The sequence below is a fragment of the Lithobates pipiens genome, unplaced genomic scaffold, assembly GCF_037356315.1.
Source record: "Lithobates pipiens isolate NorthernLeopardFrog02 unplaced genomic scaffold, aLitPip1_a1.2 Scaffold_19, whole genome shotgun sequence".
Lineage (NCBI taxonomy): Eukaryota > Metazoa > Chordata > Amphibia > Anura > Ranidae > Lithobates > Lithobates pipiens.
This window is the reverse complement of record NW_027507764.1, coordinates 564,205,808-564,228,812: the sequence shown is the minus strand read 5'-3', so window position 1 is coordinate 564,228,812 and position 23,005 is coordinate 564,205,808. Positions and strand designations below refer to the sequence as shown.

The following is a 23,005-nucleotide window of genomic DNA, read 5'->3' as shown; positions in this document are numbered from 1 at the left end:
GTATTTCAGAAGAAAACTGCAATGTGTTGAAACTTCTGCAAGGCTGGGATTGTTGGCAAATGTTTGTTTCAACCAAATTGTTATTTTTTAACCTAATCTATATTTTGCATGTATTATTTAGTTCTTTTTTTACTCTAGTTTGGTCTTACTTGCGCTCTCTTTAGTAACTATTGCTAGCCATAGTCATATTTTAATAAATCTTAACCCCTTCCCTCCGTGTGTATGTATATATGTGTCCTTAAGGAAGTTGTTTTTTTATCTGTAAGGCTACATATAAACGTTGCTGTCTTGTACTGAGAGTGTGCTGCACAGTCCACTCTCAGCACAGAGACCAAGCTGCCAGTGTCAACTATGGGTCCTGACCTGGAACTGGGAGTCCTGGTTCCTAGCCACCTGATTTTTGTGTTAGCCTCTGATTGGCCATCACAGTGATCAGTCACTGTACAGCCCACCCCTGTGTTGTTTTCTCCTTTTCAATAGAGAAAAAGATGCATTGTATCTTTTTCTCCTTGCTAGACGAGAAAATGGTAAAAAAAAGTGTGTGGGGGGAAAAAAAGATATATAAAATATCTAGAATCAGAACAGCACTCTAGAATTTCCTGAAGAAGCTCACTTGAAGCGAAATGTGTAGAGTGGTAGTGTCTGTTCAAATATATGTTTTGAACTCCACATGCAAATAAGGGATTTTTTATGAAAATGTTTTTATTGACATTAATAAAATATATATTTTAAAAAAAATACTATAGTCTTAATTTATTGACACCTTAAAAGTCCCACAGTTGGCCGTTTTTTTTAAAATGTATTCTTCATAAAAAAAATGGGATGTGGTGTCCTCTCTGACCAGGCAACCCTTCATCTTTCCGATATCTAGAATCAGGGTTTGAGCTAGGTCAGTGTCAGAGTTAGAGCTAGGTTCAAAGGTAATCCTCCGAGGCAGTCAGGGTCAGTTTATTTTAGGATCAAGAATAACTTTTAGCTTTTTTTGCTTTGTTTTTTAGGGTATTTTGGGCTCCGGTTTGGCTCTTAAGGTACAAGAACAACATCGACAAAAACATTTTGAAAAGCGAAGGAAACCAGCAGCTGAGCTCATCCAGGTCAGACATATATATATATATATTTTTTGTTTAATGGTATATAATAAAGTAGTGTTAACTACTGGAGAGACTATTGTGTGACTGAAAATGGTGAACCAGCAGTAAAGCCCAAGCCGATCTATAAGCACGGAGAGCCTATTTACATTTCTATGCTACATGCATTGCTGTGTCACAGTGCCATTCAATTTTAATGTCACCCCAAAGCACAAAAGCAATGTAACTGCATCTTTGTGCTCCAAAATACATAGTAGTGTGTGTGTTGCATTACAAATAAAGAGTCACGTCCACTTTTTGGGACTCAGGTGGGGGTGGTCCTCAAAATTTCTGAAGTTTGTTTACATTGACTGTTGCAAGCCTTCCTTGTCCTGGCCGCGCCTGCATTAATGCCCCATAGACCTCTCTTGATCTGTGTCATAAGGCCAAAGATGATATGAGTATGATATGATAATCGAATAGGGTTGCCACCTGTTTGGGATTCACTGGGACAGTTCGGGTTTGGAATCATGCGTCTGGGTTTCAGACTGTCTGAGACCAGGACACATTATTCAGACTGGACTAAGTCTCCCCCCTTCTCTCTCCTGCCTATAAGTGAGTACGCTAAGGTAAATCAGGATTCTCAGAGCACTCTTTACATCAGAGCTCCCCCTTACATCAGAGTCATCTTTGTACAAAAGGGCATCCCTTATGTTAGAGTCCCCAGAGTTCTCTCTTACATCAGAGTCTGCAGAATCCCCCCCTTACAGTGAAAGGGAATTCTGCAAGTTCAGATGTAAAAGGGAAACTCTGTGGACTATGATGTAAGGGGGAACTCTGTGGACTATGATGTAAGGGGGAACTCTGTGGACTATGATGTAAAGGGGGACTCTGTGGACTATGAGGTAAGGGGGAACTCTGTGGACTATGATGTAAAGGGGGACTCTGTGGACTATGAGGTAAGGGGGAACTCTGTGGACTATGATGTAAAGGGGGACTCTGTGGACTCTGATGTAACGGGTCACTCTTGTGATTAACTACATATGATTAGAAATGTTATTTAATAGCAATATCTATGCATAGTTTATCTATGCATACTATGTAAAAAAATTGCTGTGCGAAGCTGAAGTGTTCGGGTTTGACTTGAAGAAAAGGTGGCAACCCTACTTGAGACAGTCTAATAGAAATCTATGGGGCACTAATGCGTAGGTGCGATCACAGTGTAGCTGGATGTTGGGTGTTGTGGTGCTGTGTTGTGGTGCTGGTATGTTACTTTGCCCAGCCGTGCCATTCTGCCATTATGTGCTGACAGCGGTTGGCAAGTGGTTAACTTGGGCCCGGGGATAGAGTGGGGCAAAAAGAATAAATGTACATTGTTTGAAAGGGCTCTTCCCCTTTAAAGGAGTTGTAAAGGTTTGATTTTTTATCTTTTAAATAGGTTCCTTTAAGCTAGTGCATTGTTGGTTCACTTACCTTTTCCTTCGATTTCCCTTCTAAATGTTTTTTTTCTTTGTTTTTTGTCTGAATTTCTCACTTCCTGTTCCCCCCCAGTAAGCTGTTCAGTAAGCTGTTCTGGCTGACTAAACACCGATCGGATGATGGTGTGAAGTTTACTGAGGAGGAACAGGAAGTGAGAAATTCAGACAAAGGAAAAAAAAACATTTAGAAGGGAAATCGAAGGAACCAACAATGCACTAGCTTAAAGGAACCTATTTAGAAAATAAAAAACAAAGCTTTACAACCCCTTTAAGCACATGGTTTAATCCCTTTAACCTTGTAGGGCCCTAGGAAGTCAAAACACCTCTTTGCAGGCGCCCCACAAAATGTACACATGTATAATGTATTACAGCTAAAGAAAGCATCGTTTTTTTTCCAACTTTGTTGCTTTTGTGTCACTTTAGTCTGCCTGGAGATTTTATGCTACAAATCTGACAAGGCTCGATCTCACGGCCACATGGAAGCACTACGAATCTATCGTCCAGTTTCCGTATTTTAGGTAAGTAGAAGAGTTCATATCATACCCTTTCTATAACTTTTACTTAAAGTCTTTAGGTGGCCTCATCCTTCAACCAGCAGTTTGCTAGTTTCTTATTCTTAAGTTTCATCCATTTCCCGTATTTATGAAGAGTAGTGGTGGTGGTGTCGGGCATGCAGTGTTTAGGCTGCAGCTGCCTATTGTTTTCTTTGGCTTGGGTAAAACTTCTTCTTCTTTGGCTTGGGTAAAACTGCCTACAAAAAATGCCCTGCTTAGGTCCCAGCTGCTAACGCTGCCAAGGTTGGGTACTTGGGAACAAATACAAGCTGATAGAGACTGTTCCCACCATGGTTCCCACCATGGTCCTTAATGTAACTACCATGGTCCTAAATGTAACTACCATGGTCCTTAATGTATCTACCACAAGGAGATCTAACTGAGTCATGTCTGAATTGGCGTTCCAGCGCTGTGAGGCTTGGTTCACACTATTATGAATTTGAGGCGGGTTCCCCGCCTCGAATTCGCAATAGCAAGAGATTTCGACCGTCTCTCTATGGAGCGGGTTGACACATCTCCACTGCGGTTCCGGTGCGAATTTGCACAGGAGCCCTGTGCGTCTTTTGGTCCATTTCAGGTCTGAATTCAGCCAAAAAGTCAGGCTGAAATCGGACCTGAAACGGTGAACGGGGACGCTCCGGACCCCTGCTTGGAGCCGTATGTGAAGATCGTGTGAACCCAACGGGATGACCGTTCATTAACTTCCTCTCAATATTTAAAGTAGTGGGTAGGGCTTATAGCAAGTGGGTAGGGCTTAGTGTAGACAATACCCAATAAATATATGTAATGTTTGATTATAGGAATGTATTATTATATAAGTATCAATATTCTTATGCCCTGTACACACGGTCAGAAATTTCAGACGGAAAAGGTCCGTTTGGATTATGTTGTCGGAAAATCCCATTGTGTGTGGGCTCTGTCAGACTTTTTCCGTCAGAAAAAGTTTGAGAGCTGGATCTAAAATTTTCCAACAACAAAATCCGATCTGACTTTTTCCGATCGTGTGTAGAGAATTCCGACGGACAAAGTGCCACGCATGCTCAGATTAAATTACGAGACGAAAGCTGTTGGCTACTGGCCTCTACGTAGTCCCATCATATGCAACGAACGTCACAGAACGATCGGATTTTCTGACAACTTTGTCCGACTGTGTGTATGCAAGTTTCGGCCAAAATCCGTCGGAAATTTTTTTTACAGGGCATTAGTATTATTGTCATTGTTTTGTTTTTTTTGTTCTTGTATAGTTTACAATTGTACAGTCAGATTGTATTATGTATGGTTCTATTAATACACTTATCATTTTTCTCATCTTTTCATATATTTATTCCTTTCAGGTTAATTTATTACGGAGAATATGTCATTTTAATAGTAGTGATTATGTTTATTATTATGCTATTATTTTTAATATATATATATTTTTTTTATCATTTTACAATTGCACAATCAGATGGTACAATGTATGGTTCAAATTATACACATACCCGTTTTTCAGATATATTTTACACATTTTTTTATTTTTTATTAATATTTTAGTCTGATTAGGTTATCATATCAACCAGAATGTAAACTTTTAATAATAGGGATAATTATTATTGTAGCGGCCATAACTCTTGGTAGGACGGCCTTGACTTATTGGGCTTACCAGTTACCTCCGCTTGGCTTGTTCTTCCAGGTCTGGGGGTTCCCAGGGTTGATACCCAACAACCAGGGCCGGGACAAGGGGTGGGCAGGAGGAACGGCTGCCCCTGGCGCAATGGTTTATTGCAAGGGTAGGGGACACCCTGACCCCAACCCTAAGGGAAAGGGGGGCGCAGCTTGGCATCTTTACCCTGGGTGCTGGATGACCTTGTCCCAGCACTGCCAACAACTTGGACGCTGACACCAATAAAGCCCTTTTGAAAGGTTTTATTTGCAGGGGTAACATCCAACAACACAGTCTCGTATGGGAACAGAGGGCAAAGGTGAAGAGCTCAGGCACCTTGAACTGCAGACATAACAAAGTCTCTAATACCACCCAGAGAGCAGCCACTCGCAGCTGGGCACTTCAAGGCTGAACAGATCTCTAGCCAGAGGTCATGGCAATCAGAAAAACAAAGAAAAGGCGCCTCTAAGTGTAGAATTAAAAGCTGTTTAATTTCCCCAAAAAGGGTTAAAAACACTTACAAGATATGTAGACTGGCAGAGCATATAATTAATATCCATGTAGGTGGTCCGGCATGAATGCAGTGGTCATTGGCATATACCAGTTCTTTAGGCTGTGTGTGTCCAGTAGCAGGGAGGTCCAGGGGATGCCAACAGGAAAAACAGCAGGGAGCTCCAAGAGAACTGACAGACCAGTCCGCAATCACAGTCTCAAAACACGAGGATCCTGGAAGTGACATCAGCGGCAGGAGACAATAACCAGCAACCAGCATGGACCACAAACAGGAAGCAAAACAGGAAGCAGTCATCAAAGAGGGACGCCTGGGCATGCTGATTCAGAACTTGTAAAATTTCTGAACGTGTACAAGTTGTAACTGAGAGTGAACAGGAACCTTTTTCCTCAGTACCTGGAACGTTCTCTGTCTCCTTGATAGTACTGGAAAAAGCGTGGATTTGTCAATGTCCTTCCCAGCTCAGCAACCAGGCACTTCTCAGGATGCCAGCTTGTTGGCCCTCCTCCGAAGAGTCCTCCCCCAGTCACTTCCACGAGCTGTGGTGCCCCTCCAAGCCGAGAGCACACCCGGACACCTTAAATCCTCCCTCAGTTACTGCGCCTCGGACCAGCCGGTTCCGAGACTCGGGAACAGACGGATCCCTACCCCAGACCAGGCGGGTCTATTGGGGGTAACCCATAGAAGCATGTTGCGGGATGTCGAACACCCCTTGACCGGGACCCCTCGCAGGGCTACCCCGGTCCTGGAACCAGAACAGAACCCACGGGCCTCACAAACTCCTCTCCCTAACACGGGACCTCAACATCTTAAGTACCCCTTTCCAGACTCCTCAGCAGGGCCCGGCACACCCACTGATTGGTTCCAATAAGGCTGATACCTAAAGCGTCCAACCAGGCCTGGTTCTGGCTTAACATGTGCATCACACTGTACACATGACCAGGCAGAACTTCTAACACAACCCAGCCAGACTGATGTCAAAGTTAACCTACAAAATTAACCCCTTAGAACCCCATTACCGTTCTGAGACAAAAACTAAATTTACACATGAATGACACTTTGTCCAAAATGTCATCCGCTACATTATTATTATTGTTTTCCTCTTCTCTCTTTTTCGAATGTTCAGCACTTTTTTAACATTAAAGTAGAACTAGAGGGAAAACTTTTTTTTTAAATTTTGGATAAAGTAAGGGAGGGTTATCACCTCTGTCAGATTTTTTTTTGCGTCATTTGTGTCCTATTATTTATTTATTTATTCCAGGTACTTATATAGCGCTGTCAATTTACACATATATATACAAATATATTGTACGTTCACATCAGTCTCTGCTCCCAAGAAGCTTACAATCTAAGGTCTCTAATTCACATTCATACATACACATACTAGGGCCAATTTTAGATAGGATCTAGTTAATCTTGCAGCCTATCTTTGGAGTCTATTTGTGGAGATTTCCCTTCACTTCCTGTCCCATAGCCAAACAGGAAGTGAGAGGAAATCCCTCTAAATTAAGTGAAATCATTGGGGATTCCCCCCTTCCCCAGGTCATCGGAACTAATGTCCCCATTGGAAGATTTGCCCTCTCTTACTTTTCTGGGGATAACCTAAATTGGGGATTTTCTTCTTCTTTCAATGATAATGGTAAAGGAAAAATAGAGAGGGGGAATCTTTGTAACGGGGGACAGAGAGAAATAAAAACTGATAGGGGTTCTAATCCCTCTCTACTCTATCTAAAAAAAGTTTTGCCTTTATCTATACTTTAATTTTGACACTCCCTTTACGTTTGGTTTTAGTTATGACCCCCTGAGGATATTGTATCGATATCAGATTAACCACTAGAGATCCGCGCTATAGCCAAATGACGGCTACAGCGCGGACCTCCTTTGCCGGGACTATGTCTATTGATGTCATCCCGTGCACGAGCGGCCTGCGCGCCCCCTGAGGGGTGCACGCGCTGTGTGATCGGCGAGTCTATGAGACTCGCCTGATCACGGATCCGAGCAAGGGGTCGATCCCGACCCCTTACCACGTGATCAGCTGTCAGCCAATGACAGCTGATCATGTGATACAACGGAGCCGGTAATCGGCTACTTTTCCTCCTCGCGCTGACAGCGCGAGGAGAAAAAAAAAGAGCCGATCACCGGTGGCCGTGATCGGGACATCAGTCCCGATCACGGCCAGCTTACCAGTGCCCATCTGCCCCCTGCCAATGCCACCTCAGGAATAAATAAGTGCCCCCCATCAGTGCCACCCATCAGTGCCCATAGTGCCACCCAGCAGTGCCCACAGTGCCACCCATCAGTGCCCACAGTGCCACCCATCAGTGCCCACAATCTGCCTCAACAACGGTGCTGCACCCCAGTGCCACATATCTGTGCCCATCAGTGTCATCTACCAGTGCCACCTATCAGAGCCACCTATCAGTGCCACCTATCAGTGCCCATCAGTCCCATCTATCAGTGGTACCTATCAGTGCCCCTTAGTGTCACCCATCCTTGCCACCCATTCGTGCCATCTTATCTGTGCCCATCTTTGCCCATCAGTGCCGCCTTATCTGTGGCCATCAGTACTGCCTTATCTGTGCCTATTAGTGCCGCCTTAACTATGCCTATCAGTGCCCACCAGTGCAGCTTATCAGTGCCCACCAGTGCAGCCTATCAGTGCCGCCTCATCAGCGCACTTCAATGAAGGAGAAAAATGACCTGTGTGCAAAATTTTATAACAAACTATTAAACATGATTTTTAATTTTTTTTTATTTTGCATCTTTTTTTGTTTGTTTAGCAAAAAATAAAACTCCCAGCTGTAATTAAATACCACCAAAAGAAAGCTCTATTTGTGGGAAAAAAATGATAAAAATTTAATTTGGGTACAGTGTTGTATGACCGCGCAATTGTCATTCAAAGTGCATCAGCGCTGAAAGCTGAAAATTGGTCTGGGCAGGAGGGGGGTTTAAGTGCCCAGTAAGCAAGTGGTTAATATAGAAATTGATTGATATAGAAATCCTTTTTTCTTGATCATACATCACGGGACACAGGAGCTTCATTACATAGTGGGTTATATAGGCACCTCTGGTGATTGGACACTGGTTGACCCTAATTAAGGAGAATTCCTCCCCTATATAACCCCTCCCATCCGGGAGGCACCTCAGTTTTTTCGCCAGTGTCTGGTCGATGGTCACGTAAAACTTAGCTCTATGCGGGTCCCGGCGAGGGCCGAAGGGCTACAACAAACCGGATCCATACCTCGGGCCGATAATTGACTCCCAAGATGGTATGGTACCCGGGCCTCCTCTGCCGAAGACACGAGGTTTTGCCTGTAAGTCCTCTCCATTGGAAGACTGGACTCTGGGACAACCAGACTTGGGGTACTGTTTACTCAGGGCGCCCGTAAGTTTCTGGCAGAGTTTTTTACAAGGCCCAGGTAGGAGGATCTTTTCGTAAGAACCCCAGATACGCCTGAAGGTTGGCTAACAATACCCGCCGTGATGGGTGAAGGCTGGAATTGGTCTGAAATCAGCAATTCCTGCGGCGGGGAACAGGTATGGGAAGTCATCCTATATATTTAATATATGAATGGATTTCTTCATTGTGAGTAGTTGTATGTCTTACCTGGTTTCCACCACTTGAGGGAGTAAGAGCAGCCTGATGCATACTTACATGCCTTTCAATACAAACACGCTAAGTGAAATGCCTGGTTCTCCCAGCTACTCACGTCTCCTTGCAGTCCCTGCCACAATAAAGGTAAAAGAGGGGTCCCACGCAGATCAGGGGGTCCCATGTCACTCCTTTTGGGTTCTCCCCCCCCCCCCCGGATCCCGCAGTCCTCGTGCACGCGCGCGGGCGCGCTCCCGGCCTAATGGGGAAGGGGGGGGGTTGTGGTTGCCAGCTGTGCACAATCAGGTGCTCTATGCTGCAGTGCAGGCGCCAAAACGGCCGTTTTAAAAGCCCAGAGCGTCAGGGGACTGTAAGGTGAGACACAGGAGCTGTGGGCTGTAAGCATCCGTGGGATTGGATCCAGGCGAACCTTAAGACACCTACTCGGCATCATATTGTGCAGTTAAGCTTATATTGATTTATTGTGAGACTTTAAGCACAACAAAGTGATTGCATTTTACACTAGTAACTCTGCTTTGTAGCTCAGTACTATGTCTCCTCGTAAGAGGGTTTCAGGGGCAGGTAACAAAAGCACTGGCAGATCACCGCCTAGGTCCAGGGGTTCCAAAAGTGCATGCAGATTACCATCCCCCTCTGCAAGAGTGGAGCCTGCATCTCAAGACGAGTCAGTGCCCCTTTCAGGCTTTGCAGCCTCTCCTAATGTCGCAGCCCCGGTCTATGTCACTGAGGACTCCCTTAGGGCTTCATTGGAGAGTTTTGAAGGGAGGATAATGAATTTTATTTCTGCTTCCCTAAAAGATAGCAGAAAAAGGGGTAGATCCCCTCCCTCTGCTGAAATCCCTCTCTCAGACAGTTGCTCTGAAAATGAGGAGAGATCCCTATCTTTGGAAAGGGATCATGAGCAGTCGGATCAGTCAGAGGATGAGGAGTTAGTCCCCTCCTCCCAGGCACTCAGAAAGCAGGTGCAGTATTACACTGAATCAGGGCTGGTGCAAGGATTTTTGGCGCCCTAGGCGAAACCTAATTTTGCCGCCCCCGTTGGCTCCGCCCCTTCACTGAGACTTTTGCGGCGCCTCTTCACCCATTTCTTCAGCTGTGGTCCACAGGCCTGTACCTGTGCATCTGGACCCGGCCCGAAAACAAATAGTGGATGGCACCGGCTTGCTTAATCAAGCCAGCTGTGGTCCACAAGCTAGGGCAGTATACAGACAGGCTAACTGTATAATTGCCTGTCTGTACGAGTATACAGATACACTTACTTACCTTGCTTTACAGACACCTACTAAAAATAATAATAAATGCACATTTTTGTACCTTTTTTGTATGCAAAAGGATCTTAATTTCTTAATTTTTTTTACAAAGGTGGACTTGAACCTCCACACCTCAAATCACCCCAATTTCTTTATTTTCAAGTTTCAGATCACCACAATTCTTCCATCTTCACACGTCAGATCTCTCCATCACTTTCACTAGATCACTATCACCCTGAATACTTGTTCCCCTCTGCACCCCTCCTCTGTATCTCTGTTCATCTCAAACCCCCCACACATATCAGTTCCTCTCACACACAATCTACCCCTCTGTACCCCCCTGAACGTCTGTCCACCCCACACACACACCTGTTACCCCTCTGTACCCCCTGCAAGTCTGTCCCCCCACACACACCTGTTACCCCTCTGTACCCCCTGAAAGTCTGTCCCCCCCCCAAGACATACACCTGTTGTCTTTCTGTACCCCCCTGCAAGTCTGTTCCCTCCCCCACACACACGTTACCCCTCTGTACCCCCTGCACATCTGTCCCGTGTCCACACACATCTGTTCCCCCCTCTATACCTCCCTGCATGTCTGTTCCTTCCCCCCCCCCCCACACACACACACACACACACACACACACACCTGTTCCCCCTATATACCCCCTTGCACGTCTGTCTGCCTCCCACACACACACACACACACACCTCTGTTTCCCCTATGTACCCCCACACACACCTCTGTTCCCCCTATGTACCCCACACACACACACACACACACACACACACACACACCTGTTCCCCCTATATACCCCCTTGCACGTCTGTCTGCCTCCCACACACACACACACACACACACACACACACCTCTGTTTCCCCTATGTACCCCCACACACACCTCTGTTCCCCCTATGTACCCCACACACACACACACACACACACACACACACACACACACACCTGTTCCCCCTCTGTAACCCCCCCACATACATAAACACACACCTGTTCCCCCTATGTGCCCCCCCCCACACACACACACACACACACACACACACACACACACACACACCTGTTCCCCCTCTGTAACCCCCCCACATACATAAACACACACCTGTTCCCCCTATGTGCCCCCCCCACACACACACACACACACACACACACACACACACACACACCTGTTCCCCCTCTGTAACCCCCCCACATACATAAACACACACCTGTTCCCCCTATGTGCCCCCCCCCACACACACACACACACACACACACACACACCTGTTCCCCCTCTGTAACCCCCCCACATACATAAACACACACCTGTTCCCCCTATGTGCCCCCCCCCCACACACACACACCTCTGTTCCCCCTATGTACCCCCACACACACCTCTGTTCCCCCTATGTACACACACCTCTGTTCCCCCCTATGTACCACACACACACACACCTCTGTTCCCCCTATGTACCCCCCCACACACCTCTGTTCCCCCTACATACCCCCCTGCACGTCTGTTCCTAATCCCACACACACACACACACACACACACACACAGCGAAATAAACTATAAACTTGACAGAGTACATTTTTTTATTTCATGTGTTTGCAGGCTGCAGAACTAAGCATGCTGCCTGAGCTTCCACTATACCTGAGCCAGCGGCGGTGATGCCTTTACTCCAGGAGAGTGGTGCTGCTGCCTGCCTGTTCTTCTATAACAGATGCCGAGCGGCCAGGAAGAGGGGGAGCGGATATCGGCAAGCCCAGAGTTGCATGCCATCTCATCCGCTCCAGCCAGTTCCACCGATCATGCTGTACTTCCGGATCGGTCGGCTGTCTCCCCTCATCTTCTCACTGCTAGGGCGGCTTCTCACTGCTAGGGCGGCACTGCAGGCTGGGGACAGAGCGGTCCGGGATGTCTCTTCACAGGCGCAATCGCCCTCTATGAGGCAGCATGTATTTAAAAAAAATTACAATCCTGGATATATTTTAATAATCCGAATCACAGCGAGTGGCTGGGGATCCGTATTTTGCCGCCCCCCCTACCCGGGCGCCCTAGGCAGCCGCCTGACCCGCCTATTGCTAGCGCCGGCCCTGCACTGAATTGGTGCGTACCACGTTCAGAATGCCAGCTGCTGAAGTCGCTACATCCTCTGTCTCTTCCCTGGGAGTCAGGAAAGCCCCACAGACTGCTTGTTCCTTCCCAATTCATCCTTTAATGGCTGACTTGATGTATGAGGACTGGGGACATCCCGATAAACTGTTTACTCCTCCCAAGAGGTTTTCTATGTATTATCCCGTGGAGGAAAGTTTCACCAAGAAATGGGGGGCCCCATCTGTTGATGCGGCTATCTCTTGTGTGAATAAAAACCTAACTTGTCCTTTGGATAATGCGCAGGTATTTAAGGATCCAGCTGACAAAAGGCTGGAAACCTTGTTAAAAGCCTCCTTTTCCATGGCCGGCGCTGTGGTGCAACCTACAGTCGCAGCCGTGGGGTTGTGTCAGTTCCTTAAGGAACAGGTCAAACAAATGTTTGAACTCCTCCCCAGCGAGGAAGTAGAGAAATATGCAGAGATGCCTCACATCCTATGTTTCATAATTGATGCGATTTTGGATTCTGTCCAACAAGCATCACGTTTGTCCCTCATGTTGGTACACATGCGTAGGGCTCTATGGCTAAAAAATTGGGCCGCTGAGATGTCATGCAAAAAGCATTTGGCTGGGTTCCCATTTAAAGGGGAGCGTTTGTTTGGAGAAGAATTAGATAAATTCGCCCAAAATATTTCAGGAGGTAAATCTACACTCCTTCCAGTCAAGAAGAGTAAACGTCCCTCATTCAGGCGTACTCTTTCTCCCGAAGCGTCAAGCTCTAAACAGTGGCGACGGCCTTCCCAGCCCTCCGCTGCTAGAAAGCCTCAGGGCCGAGCCCAGGGACAGAAGAGGACTTGGGGGCGGAAGCCTGCCAAGCAAACCTCCAAGACCTCCTTGTGAAGGGGCGCCCCCGCTCGGCCGAGTGGGGGGAAGGCTCCTGTGGTTCGCAGGCGCCTGGCGGGAGGAGATTCAGGACAAATGGGTGATCTCTTCGGTATCTCTGGGCTACAGGCTAGAGTTTCAGAAGATTCCACCCTCTCGTTTTCTAAGGTCAAGGATCCCCAAGGATCCGATAGAGCGGAAACCGCTACTCCTGGCCTTAGATCAGTTACTATCCCAAGGTGTGATAGTAGAGGTGAGCCCGAAAGATCAGGGTTCAGGTTTTTATTCGAATCTCTTCACCGTCCCAAAACCAAACGGAAGTGTCAGACCTATCTTGGATCTGAGAGACTTATGCCCCGTACACACGAGAGGGATTAAGTCTGACAGACCTCCAAAGGAGTTCCGCCGGAGTTCCGACGGAGTTCCGACGGAGTTCTGGCGGACTTTTCGACCGAACGGACTTGACCACACACCATCACACCAAACTCCGACGGAGTCGAACGTGATGACGTACGACTGGATTCGACGTAGGAAGTTCATAGACAGTAGCCAATAGCTGCCCTAGCGTCGGTTTTAGTCCGTCGGAGTAGCACACACACGAGCGAATTTTTCGAAGGGACCGGGTCCGGCGGAGTTCCGTCGGGAAAATTTGAAGCATGCTTCATTTCTAAAGTCCATCAGACTTTAGCGAAGCTAAAGTCCGTTGCAGCCCACACACGATCGAATAGTCTGACGGACTCAGTCCGTCAGACTTTGGATGTCGAAAAGTCCGCTCGTGTGTACGGGGCTTAAAATCGGTTTCTACACATCCAGACCTTCCGGATGCAGTCTATACGCACTGTGGTTTCCTCCCTGCAGGGAGGAGAATTCATGGCATCAATAGATATCAGAGATGCATATCTCCATGTGCCAATATTTCCCGCACATCAGAAGTTTCTAAGGTTCGCGGTAGAGCAGCGCCATTTTCAATTTGTGGCCCTGCCGTTCGGCCTAGCTAGATTCTAGACCCTCTCTTAGCAACTTTAAGAGTTCAGGGCATAGCCATCATGGCTTACCTAGACGACTTGCTTCTCGTAGAGAGAACTACAACGAGCCTAAGTCGCAGCGTCACCAAAACGCTAGAACATCTGGGCCGCCTAGGTTGGATTATAAACCTAGAAAAGTCGTCTCTGCAACCGACCACCAGGTTGGATTACCTGGGTCTCATTATCGACACCGCTCAGGGCAGGGTGTTCCTTCCAGGGCCAAAGGCCTTGGCCATTGGAGATCTGGTGCGCCTAGTTCTGGGCAGAAGATCTCCCTCTATTCGCCTATGTATGAGACTGTTGGGAAAGATGGTCGCCTCATTCGAGGCTGTCCCATTTGCCCAGTTCCACTCAAGGCCCCTGCAAAGATGCATCCTTGCGATTTGGAACAGGAAGCCCCAATCTCTGGATCTTCCTATGCGTTTATCCCCCCGGGCACGCAAGAGTCTTGTCTGGTGGTTACAAACCAGAAATTTGCTAAAAGGCAAAACTTTTCTTCCCCTCTCATGGAAGATTGTCACAACGGATGCCAGCCTGACAGGCTGGGGAGCCATATTAGAGGGAACATGCTCGCAGGGAAAATGGCCTGCGACCAAATGTCTGCTGCCCATAAATATCCTAGAGATTCGGGCAGTTTACATGGCACTCAGAGAGTGGTCTCACAGACTGCGAGGCTTCCCGGTTCGGATTCAGTCCGACAATGCCACCGCGGTGGCTTATATCAATCACCAGGGCGGTACCAGAAGTCTGGTGGCCCAAAAGGAGGTGAATCGCATACTTGTCTGGGCAGAAGAGCATGTTCCGTGCCTCTCTGCAGTCTTCATCCCAGGAGTGGAGAATTGGCAGGCGGATTATCTCAGCCGCCAGCAGTTGTGCCCAGGAGAATGGGCTCTGCACCCCGATGTGTTTCGAGACATATGTTACAAGTGGGGCACTCCAGACGTGGATCTTTTTGCGTCCAGATTCAACAGGAAACTGGACAACTTTGTGTCAAGGACAAGAGATGCACTTGCTCAGGGGTCAGATGCTCTGACGGTTCCCTGGAATCAGTACAATCTGATCTATGCCTTCCCCCCGAGCCCGCTACTGTCACGGTTCCTGGGAAGGGTCAAGAGGGAGGCGAAGTCGGTCCTTCTAGTGGCTTCGGCTTGGCCCAGGCGACCATGGTTCGCAGAAATCATGAAGCTAGCAGTGGGCAGGCCATGGACCCTCCCTCTCCGGCCAGATCTGCTCTTGCAGGGCCCAATTTACCATCCTGCTTTACGCAGTCTAAATTTGACGGTCTGGCTGCTGAGACCCACATATTGAAAGGCCGTGGTCTTTCGGGGCCAGTCCTTTCCACTCTGGTCAATGCCAGAAAGCCGGCCTCCAGGCGTATCTATTACAAGATCTGGAGGGCATATGTTTCCTGGTGTGAATCCAGGAGATGGCATCCCAGAAGGTATGTCATTAGCAGAATCTTGGCCTTTCTCCAATCAGGCCTTGAATTGAATTTGGCCATAAGCACCATCAAAGTGCAGATTTCGGCCCTGTCGGTCTTTTTTCAAAGACCGCTTGCATCACATTCCCTGGTACGGGCCTTTATCCAGGGGGCTATGCGGATAAGACCGCCAGTCAGACCTCCGGTATGCCCATGGGATCTGAATTTGGTTCTCTCGGCCTTAGAAGCCCAACCATTTGAACCTTTGCATCTCGCTTCGTTAGTCCTCTTGACAAAGAAGCTAGTCTTCCTAGTAGCCATATCCACGGCTAGAAGGGTATCAGAATTGGCAGCTCTTTCTTGTAAAGAGCCCTATTTAATTATCCATAAGGACCGGGTGGTTATGCGTCCCAATAGGTCCTTTCTACCTAAGGTGGTTTCAGGTTTTCATCTGAATCAAGATATAATCCTACCATCCTTTTTTCCAAATCCTCAGTCCATAGAGGAAGAGTCCTTACACACTTTAGATGTGGTTAGAGCAATCAGTCTTTATCTTCAAGCAACTGCTCAGATAAGAAAAACTGACTGCTTATTTATTCTGCCAGAAGGCCCTAGAAGGGGTCAGGCAGCGTCAAAGTCCACTCTCTCGAGGTGGATCAGACAGGTTATTTCTCAGGCCTATAGCTTAGAGGGGAAGATTCCTCCTTTTCAGGTGAAAGCGCACTCTACTAGGGCTGTCAGTGCTTCTTGGGCAGTGCATCACCAGGCCTCCCTGGCTCAGATCTGTAAGGCTGCGACTTGGTCATCAATCCACACATTCACCAGATTCTATCAGGTGGATGTCAGAGGGCAAGAGGATATCGCCTTCGGGCGCAGTGTACTGCAGGCTGCAGTTTAGGTCCTCAGGTCCCTGGCGGTCTATGTTTATGATCTGTGTCTCCCTCCCCTCAACCTGAGCATTGCTATGGGACATCCCACTATGTAATGAAGCTCCTGTGTCCCGTGATGTATGATCAAGAAAATGGGATTTTTATATACAGCTTACCTGTAAAATCCTTTTCTTGAGAGTACATCACGGGACACAGGGCTCCCGCCCCTCTTGGGTTTTACGTGGTTCTTATTGCTTTGCTACAAAACTGAGGTGCCTCCCGGATGGGAGGGGTTATATAGGGGAGGAATTCTCCTTAATTAGGGTCAACCAGTGTCCAATCACCAGAGGTGCCTATATAACCCACTATGTAATGAAGCTCCTGTGTCCCGTGATGTACTCTCAAGAAAAGGATTTTACAGGTAAGCTGTATATAAAAATCCCATTATCTTCTTTCTAACCCTGATGAAGGGGGGTCTTGGACCCTCAAAACATGTTGGCTAGTTTTTTGGATTGTACCTCTGACTTTTAATAGAAAAAACTTGTATCTGGACCTCCTTGCAGTGGTGTGGTGCTTCAATTTCAATTCTCCCAATGAATATACACTTATTAGGTACACTTGCTAAATGATTGGTAATAGTGATGGACGAACTTCCGACGGGACGTTTCGCGAAAGCGGACCAAGAACACGGCCAATAGTTCGCAAACCGGAACGTTCGCGGCGGGCCCCATTGACTTCAATGGGAGGCGAACTTCGCAAACCTACAGGTCAAATTTGCAAACATTTGCCACAAAATAATTAATAGCTGTGCAAACATAATCCCACCACATGGCCAATGACATAACACATGTATGAGGTGAATTTGGTATCGATAACTACAAGCATTCTTTTTTTATATGGGAAATTGTTGTGACAATTCAGGACTGTGGAGCGCATGAAGGCAATGGAGGAGAGGGAAGGTCAGGGACCAGGGTAGGCAAAGAAGAGGGTGCAGGAGATGATCACCAGCAGCGTGACATACAGCAATGACACATGCACCGTGATAGAGGCATCTGACAACAGCACCGTGATAGAGGGCACTGACATCAGCAGCGTGACATACAGCAATGACACCTGCACCATGATAGAGTCATCTGACAACAACACCGTGATAGAGAGCACTGACATCAGCAGCGTGACATAAAGCACTAACACCAGCACCGTGATATACAGCACTGACAGCAGCACTGTGATAGAGAGCACTGACATCAGCAGCATGACATAAAGCACTAACACCAGCACCGTGAAATACAGCACTGACAGCAGCACCGTGATAGAGAGCACTGACATCAGCAGCGTGACATACAGCAATGACACCTGCACCGTGATAGAGTCATCTGACAACAGCACCGTGATAGAGAGCACTGACATCAGCAGCGTGACATAAAGCACTAACACCAGCACCGTGATATACAGCACTGACAGCAGCACCGTGATAGAGAGTACTGACATCAGCACCGTGATATACAGCACTGACACCTGCACCGTAAGCAGCCCCAGGAGGAAGTCAGCATAGCACAGGGATGGTGGGAGCCCCTCATAATGAGCATAGCACAGAGATGGTGGGAGCCCCTCATAATGAGCATAGCACAGGGATGGTGGGAGCCCCTCATAGAAAGCAGTCCCAGGAGGATGTCAGCATAGCACAGGGATGGTGGGAGACCCTCATAATAAGCAGCCCCAGGAGGATGTCGGCATAGCACAGGGATGGTGGGAGCCCCTCATAATAAGCAGCCCCAGGAGGAAGTCAGCACAGCACAGGGATGGTGGGAGCCCCTCATAATAAGCAGCCCCATCGAGGAAGTCAGCACAGCACAGGGATGGTGGGAGCCCCTCATAATGAGCATAGCACAGGGATGGTGGGAGCACCTCAAAATATGCACAGCAGAGGTACAGCCCCAGGAGGAAGTCAGCACAGCACAGGGATGGTGGGAGCCCCTCATAATATGCACAGCAGAGGTACAGCCCCAGGAGGATGTCAGCACAGCACAGGGATGGTGGGAGCCCCTCACAATAAGCAGCCCCAGTAGAAATATGACACCGCTCAACCTCTTCAAAGAGGAGGGTACGGGCATATAGTACGGTGTGCTTTTTTTGGACAAGGAAGTGAGCCAAATAAAGAAAGAAGGTCTCTGTGCTCGATTAAAAAAATTGTTTATAGACATATACATGGTCTACTGGTCACATGTGTTGAATTCCTCCGAGATCCATGCCTCATTCATTTTTAGAAATGTGAGGTAGTTAACACTGTCGTGAGCTAGGCGAGTACGCTTATCGGTCACGATCCCCCCTGCTGCGCTGAACGTCCTTTCGGACAGGACACTGGACGAGGGGCAAGCCAACAGTTCGATTGCAAATTGGGCAAGCTCTGGCCAGAGGTCAAGCCTGCCCACCCAGTAGTCCAGGGGTTCATCACTCCTCAGAGCGTCCACATCGGCCGTTAACCCGATGTAGTCGGACACCTGACGGTCTAGGCGTTCCCTGATGCTGGATCCGGATGACACCTGTCGATGGGTCGGCTGAAAGAATGACCTCATATCCGAAGTCACCAACACATCTTCAAACCGGCCTCTTCTTGCAGGCGCTGTTGGATTGGTACCCGCAACTCCTTCTCTGGGAGTGGGAATTGCTCCTCTGCCAGCGCACGCAAAGGCAGAATGCAGCATTTCTCGAAGCAAGGCCTGGAAGTGCTCCATTCTGCCAGCCCTCTGTGATGGCGGTAACATTTCCGCCATTTTGTGTTTGTACCGGGGGTCTAAGTACATTGCCACCCAGTACTGGTCCTTGACCCTTATGCTTTTTATACGGGGGTCCCTATTAAAACACTGGAGCATGAAGGCCCCCATTTGCACTAAAGTGGAAGCGGTGTGGTGGCCTGGCTCCTGCTCATCATCCAGGATAATGTCGTCCTCTTCATTCTCCTCTCCCCATCCACGCACAACAGGGATCCCAGAAAGGTTTAAAGCATGCTCTTCTTGCTCCTCCTCATCCGCCCCAGCACCATCCTCCTCTGACTCCTCATCAGACTCCTGTTGTTGACTTGTCTCAGATAGAGTAGCCCCCCTGGGAATTCATCCAGCATTGCGACTTCCTCATCTTCCTGCTCCTGCTCCTCCACAGCTTGATCAATGACACGACGCAATGCACGCTCCATAAAGAAGGCATAAGGTACCATGTCACTGATGGCGCCATGGCTGCGACTGACCAGTTTGGTGATCTCCTCAAATGGCCGCAGAAGTCTGCATGCGTCGCGCATGAGCAGCCACTGGCGCGGTTAAAAAAAAAACAGCTCCCCAGAACCGGTTGTGCCGCAGAGTTCATACAGGTAGATGTTAACTGCACGTTTCTGCTGGAGCAGCCTATCAAGCATATAGAAGGTTGAGTTCCATCACGTCGGGCAATCGCAAATAAGACGTCTGACCGGCAGATTGTGTCGCCGCTGAATGTCAGCAAGGCGAGCCATGGCCGTGTAATATCTTCTGAAATGGGCCGAGATTTTCCTTGCCTGCCGCAAGATGTCCTGGACCCCAGGGTATTTGACAAGGAATCGCTGCACGACCAAGTTTAAGACTTGTGCCATGCATGGCACGTGCGTGATTTTGCCCTGTTTCAATGCGCTAAGCAGATTGGCACCGTTGTCACACACCACTTTACCAACTGTCAAATTGAGCGGTGTTAGCCACTGATCTGCCTGTGAACGCAAAGCTGAAAGGAGTGCCGGGCCAGTGTGGCTCTTGGCTTCCAGGCACAACAGATGCAGCACGGCATGGCAACGTCTCACCTGGCATGTCGAATAGGTTCTGGGGAGCTTGGGCGGCGCAGTGGAAGAGACGCTAGCAGCGGAAAAGGAGGAGTCAGCCGAGGAGGAGAGGGAGGAGGATGGAGTAGGAGGAGGAGGAGAAGAAGAGTCAGGCCTGCATGCAATCCGTGGCGGTAAAACCAAATCTACACGGGTGCCACGGGTTACATGCTTGACGGCCGTCAGAAGGTTCACCCAGTGGACAGTAAAAGTGATATACCTTCCCTGCCCGTGTTTGCTAGACCACGTGTCTGTGGTCAGATGTATCTTGGCACCGACACTGTGTGCCAGAGATACATTCACTTGCCGCTGAACATGGCCATATAGCTCTGGGATGCCCTTCTCTGAGAAATACTTCCTTCCTGGGACCTTCCATTGTGGTGTTCCAATGGCCACAAATTTGCGAAAGGCCACCGAGTCCACCAGTTTATATGGCAGTAGTTGGCGGGCTATGAGTTCCGACAAGCCAGCCGTCAACCGCTGAGCAAGAGGGTTATCCGGCGTCATCATTTTTTTACGCTCGAACATTAGGCCCACGGAAGCCTGCCTTTTTGCAGAAAAACGTGAGCTTGGCGTGATGGAAGGTGCAGTGGAGGACAATTGTGAGGAGAGAGGAGAAGGAGAAGTTGAAGACGAGGCTGGATGGTGAGAGCCTGCAGTGTGGTTTTGTGTGTTCCGTTGCTCCCACTGGGCTCGGTGATGGCTGCTCATGTGCCTTCTTAAGGCGGTCGTCCCTAGGTGAGTGTTGGGCTTACCGCGACTAATGCGTTGACTGCAAAGATTGCAGATGGCAACGCTATTGTCAGCAGCGGACACGTTAAGAAAAGCCCACACTGCGGAGCCATGTGCCGGTGTCCTGGGAGCGCCAGATGTGACTGTACATGGTCGATGACTCGCTCCTGATACATTTGCAGTCTGCTTTGTCCCTCCTGTGCAATGTAAGTTATTCCTGCTTCTCCTCCCTATCTGCTGGTCCATATCTCCCTCTGAACTCCCCTCCTCTTCCTCTCTTGTGGGCACCCACGTGACATAACTAGACACGTCATCATCAATGTCACCTTCCCCATCGCTATAAGTAGAGGTCTCGGAGTAGGCAGCAACACCGGGGACCAACCTCCTCCTTGGGCTGATCTGGGTACTGTCGTCAGACTGCTGAGTAGCGGTTGTTGCTACCTCCTCTTCCTGATCCAATACCAAGAGTGGCTGCGCATCAGAAATGTCCTCTTGATATGGATCGGAAAATAATTCCTGTGACTCAAGCGGAAGTTATGTGGTGGTGGTGGTGGTGGTGTTGTTGGTGGTAGTGTCTTTGGGGGTGCACATAGCAGAGAGTGAAGAAGAGGGTGCAGATCGAGAGGATGAGGAGGGTGCAGAAGAGTAAGGCTGAGTGAGCCACTCAACCAAGTCTGGTGCGTCCTTTAAAGTAATTGAACGCACCTTCTGCAACTTCCCACTTTGGCTCAAGCCTGTTGCTCCTGCTCTACCCCTACCACCCCTGCGGAAGGGCCTGCCTCTTCCTCTGCCTGTCATTTTTTAAATGACCCTGTGACAAAACCCTCAGTCCCTATACCGATGAAGGACTGCTGCAGTATAGGGCAGCGGTCAGCAGTAGTGCACCTCAACCCTATGTATTGTGGACCTATACCAGTCCTTATAGAATAGCAGACTGTACCTCACTCAACCCTATGTACTGTAGTACCCTATACCTTACCAGTCCTTATAAGGACCTTTGTGGAACAAGTAGGTTGTGTGACTGATTAGCAGACTGTACGTCAGTCCCTATACTGATGAAGGACTGCTGCAGTATAGGGCAGCGGTCAGCAGTAGTGCACCTCAACCCTATGTATTGTGGACCTATACCAGTCCTTATAGAATAGCAGACTGTACCTCACTCAACCCTATGTACTATAGCACCCTACACCAGCTTATTACCAGTCCTTATAAGGACCTTTGTGGAACAATTAGGTTGTGTGTGAGTGATTAGCAGACTGTACGTCAGTCCCTATACCGATGAAGGACTGCTGCAGTATAGGGCAGCGGTCAGCAGTAGTGCACCTCAACCCTATGTATTGTGGACCTATACCAGTCCTTATAGAATAGCAGACTGTACCTCACTCAACCCTATGTACTGTAGTACCCTATACCTTACCAGTCCTTATAAGGACCTTTGTGGAACAAGTAGGTTGTGTGACTGATTAGCAGACTGTACGTCAGTCCCTATACCGATGAAGGACTGCTGCAGTATAGGGCAGCGGTCAGCAGTAGTGCACCTCAACCCTATGTATTGTGGACCTATACCAGTCCTTATAGAATAGCAGACTGTACCTCACTCAACCCTATGTACTATAGCACCCTACACCAGCTTATTACCAGTCCTTATAAGGACCTTTGTGGAACAATTAGGTTGTGTGTGACTGATTAGCAGACTGTACTTCAGTCCCTATACCGATGAAGGACTGCTGCAGTATAGGGCAGCGGTCAGCAGTAGTGCATCTCAACCCTATGTATTGTGGACCTATACCAGTTCTTATAGAATAGCAGACTGTACCTCACTCAACCCTATGTACTATAGCACCCTACACCAGGTTATTACCAGTCCTTATAAGGACCTTTGTGGAACAAGTAGGTTGTGAATAATTAGCAGACTGCAGCAGAAGGGCAGCAGTCAAGTATAATATTCTTTCTATATTTGGAAGAAAGAATATTATACGTGTACAAGCCTATTACCATACCACTGATACCAGTCCTGAAAGGAACCTTTGTGGACCTAATA

At 48.2% G+C, this 23,005-nt stretch overlaps 1 protein-coding gene across 2 annotated transcripts in view; it reads left to right on the top strand.

Annotated features, from left to right (window-relative positions):
• Positions 1–23,005, top strand: part of KCNQ3 (potassium voltage-gated channel subfamily Q member 3) — a 391,330-nt gene that overhangs the window by 238,774 nt on the left and 129,551 nt on the right. For both annotated transcript variants that reach the window (XM_077493360.1, XM_077493361.1), the window contains exons 7-8: positions 999–1,094; positions 2,969–3,063. In XM_077493360.1, the coding sequence (XP_077349486.1) occupies positions 999–1,094; positions 2,969–3,063 (191 nt within the window). The remainder of the gene's footprint in view (positions 1–998; positions 1,095–2,968; positions 3,064–23,005) is intronic.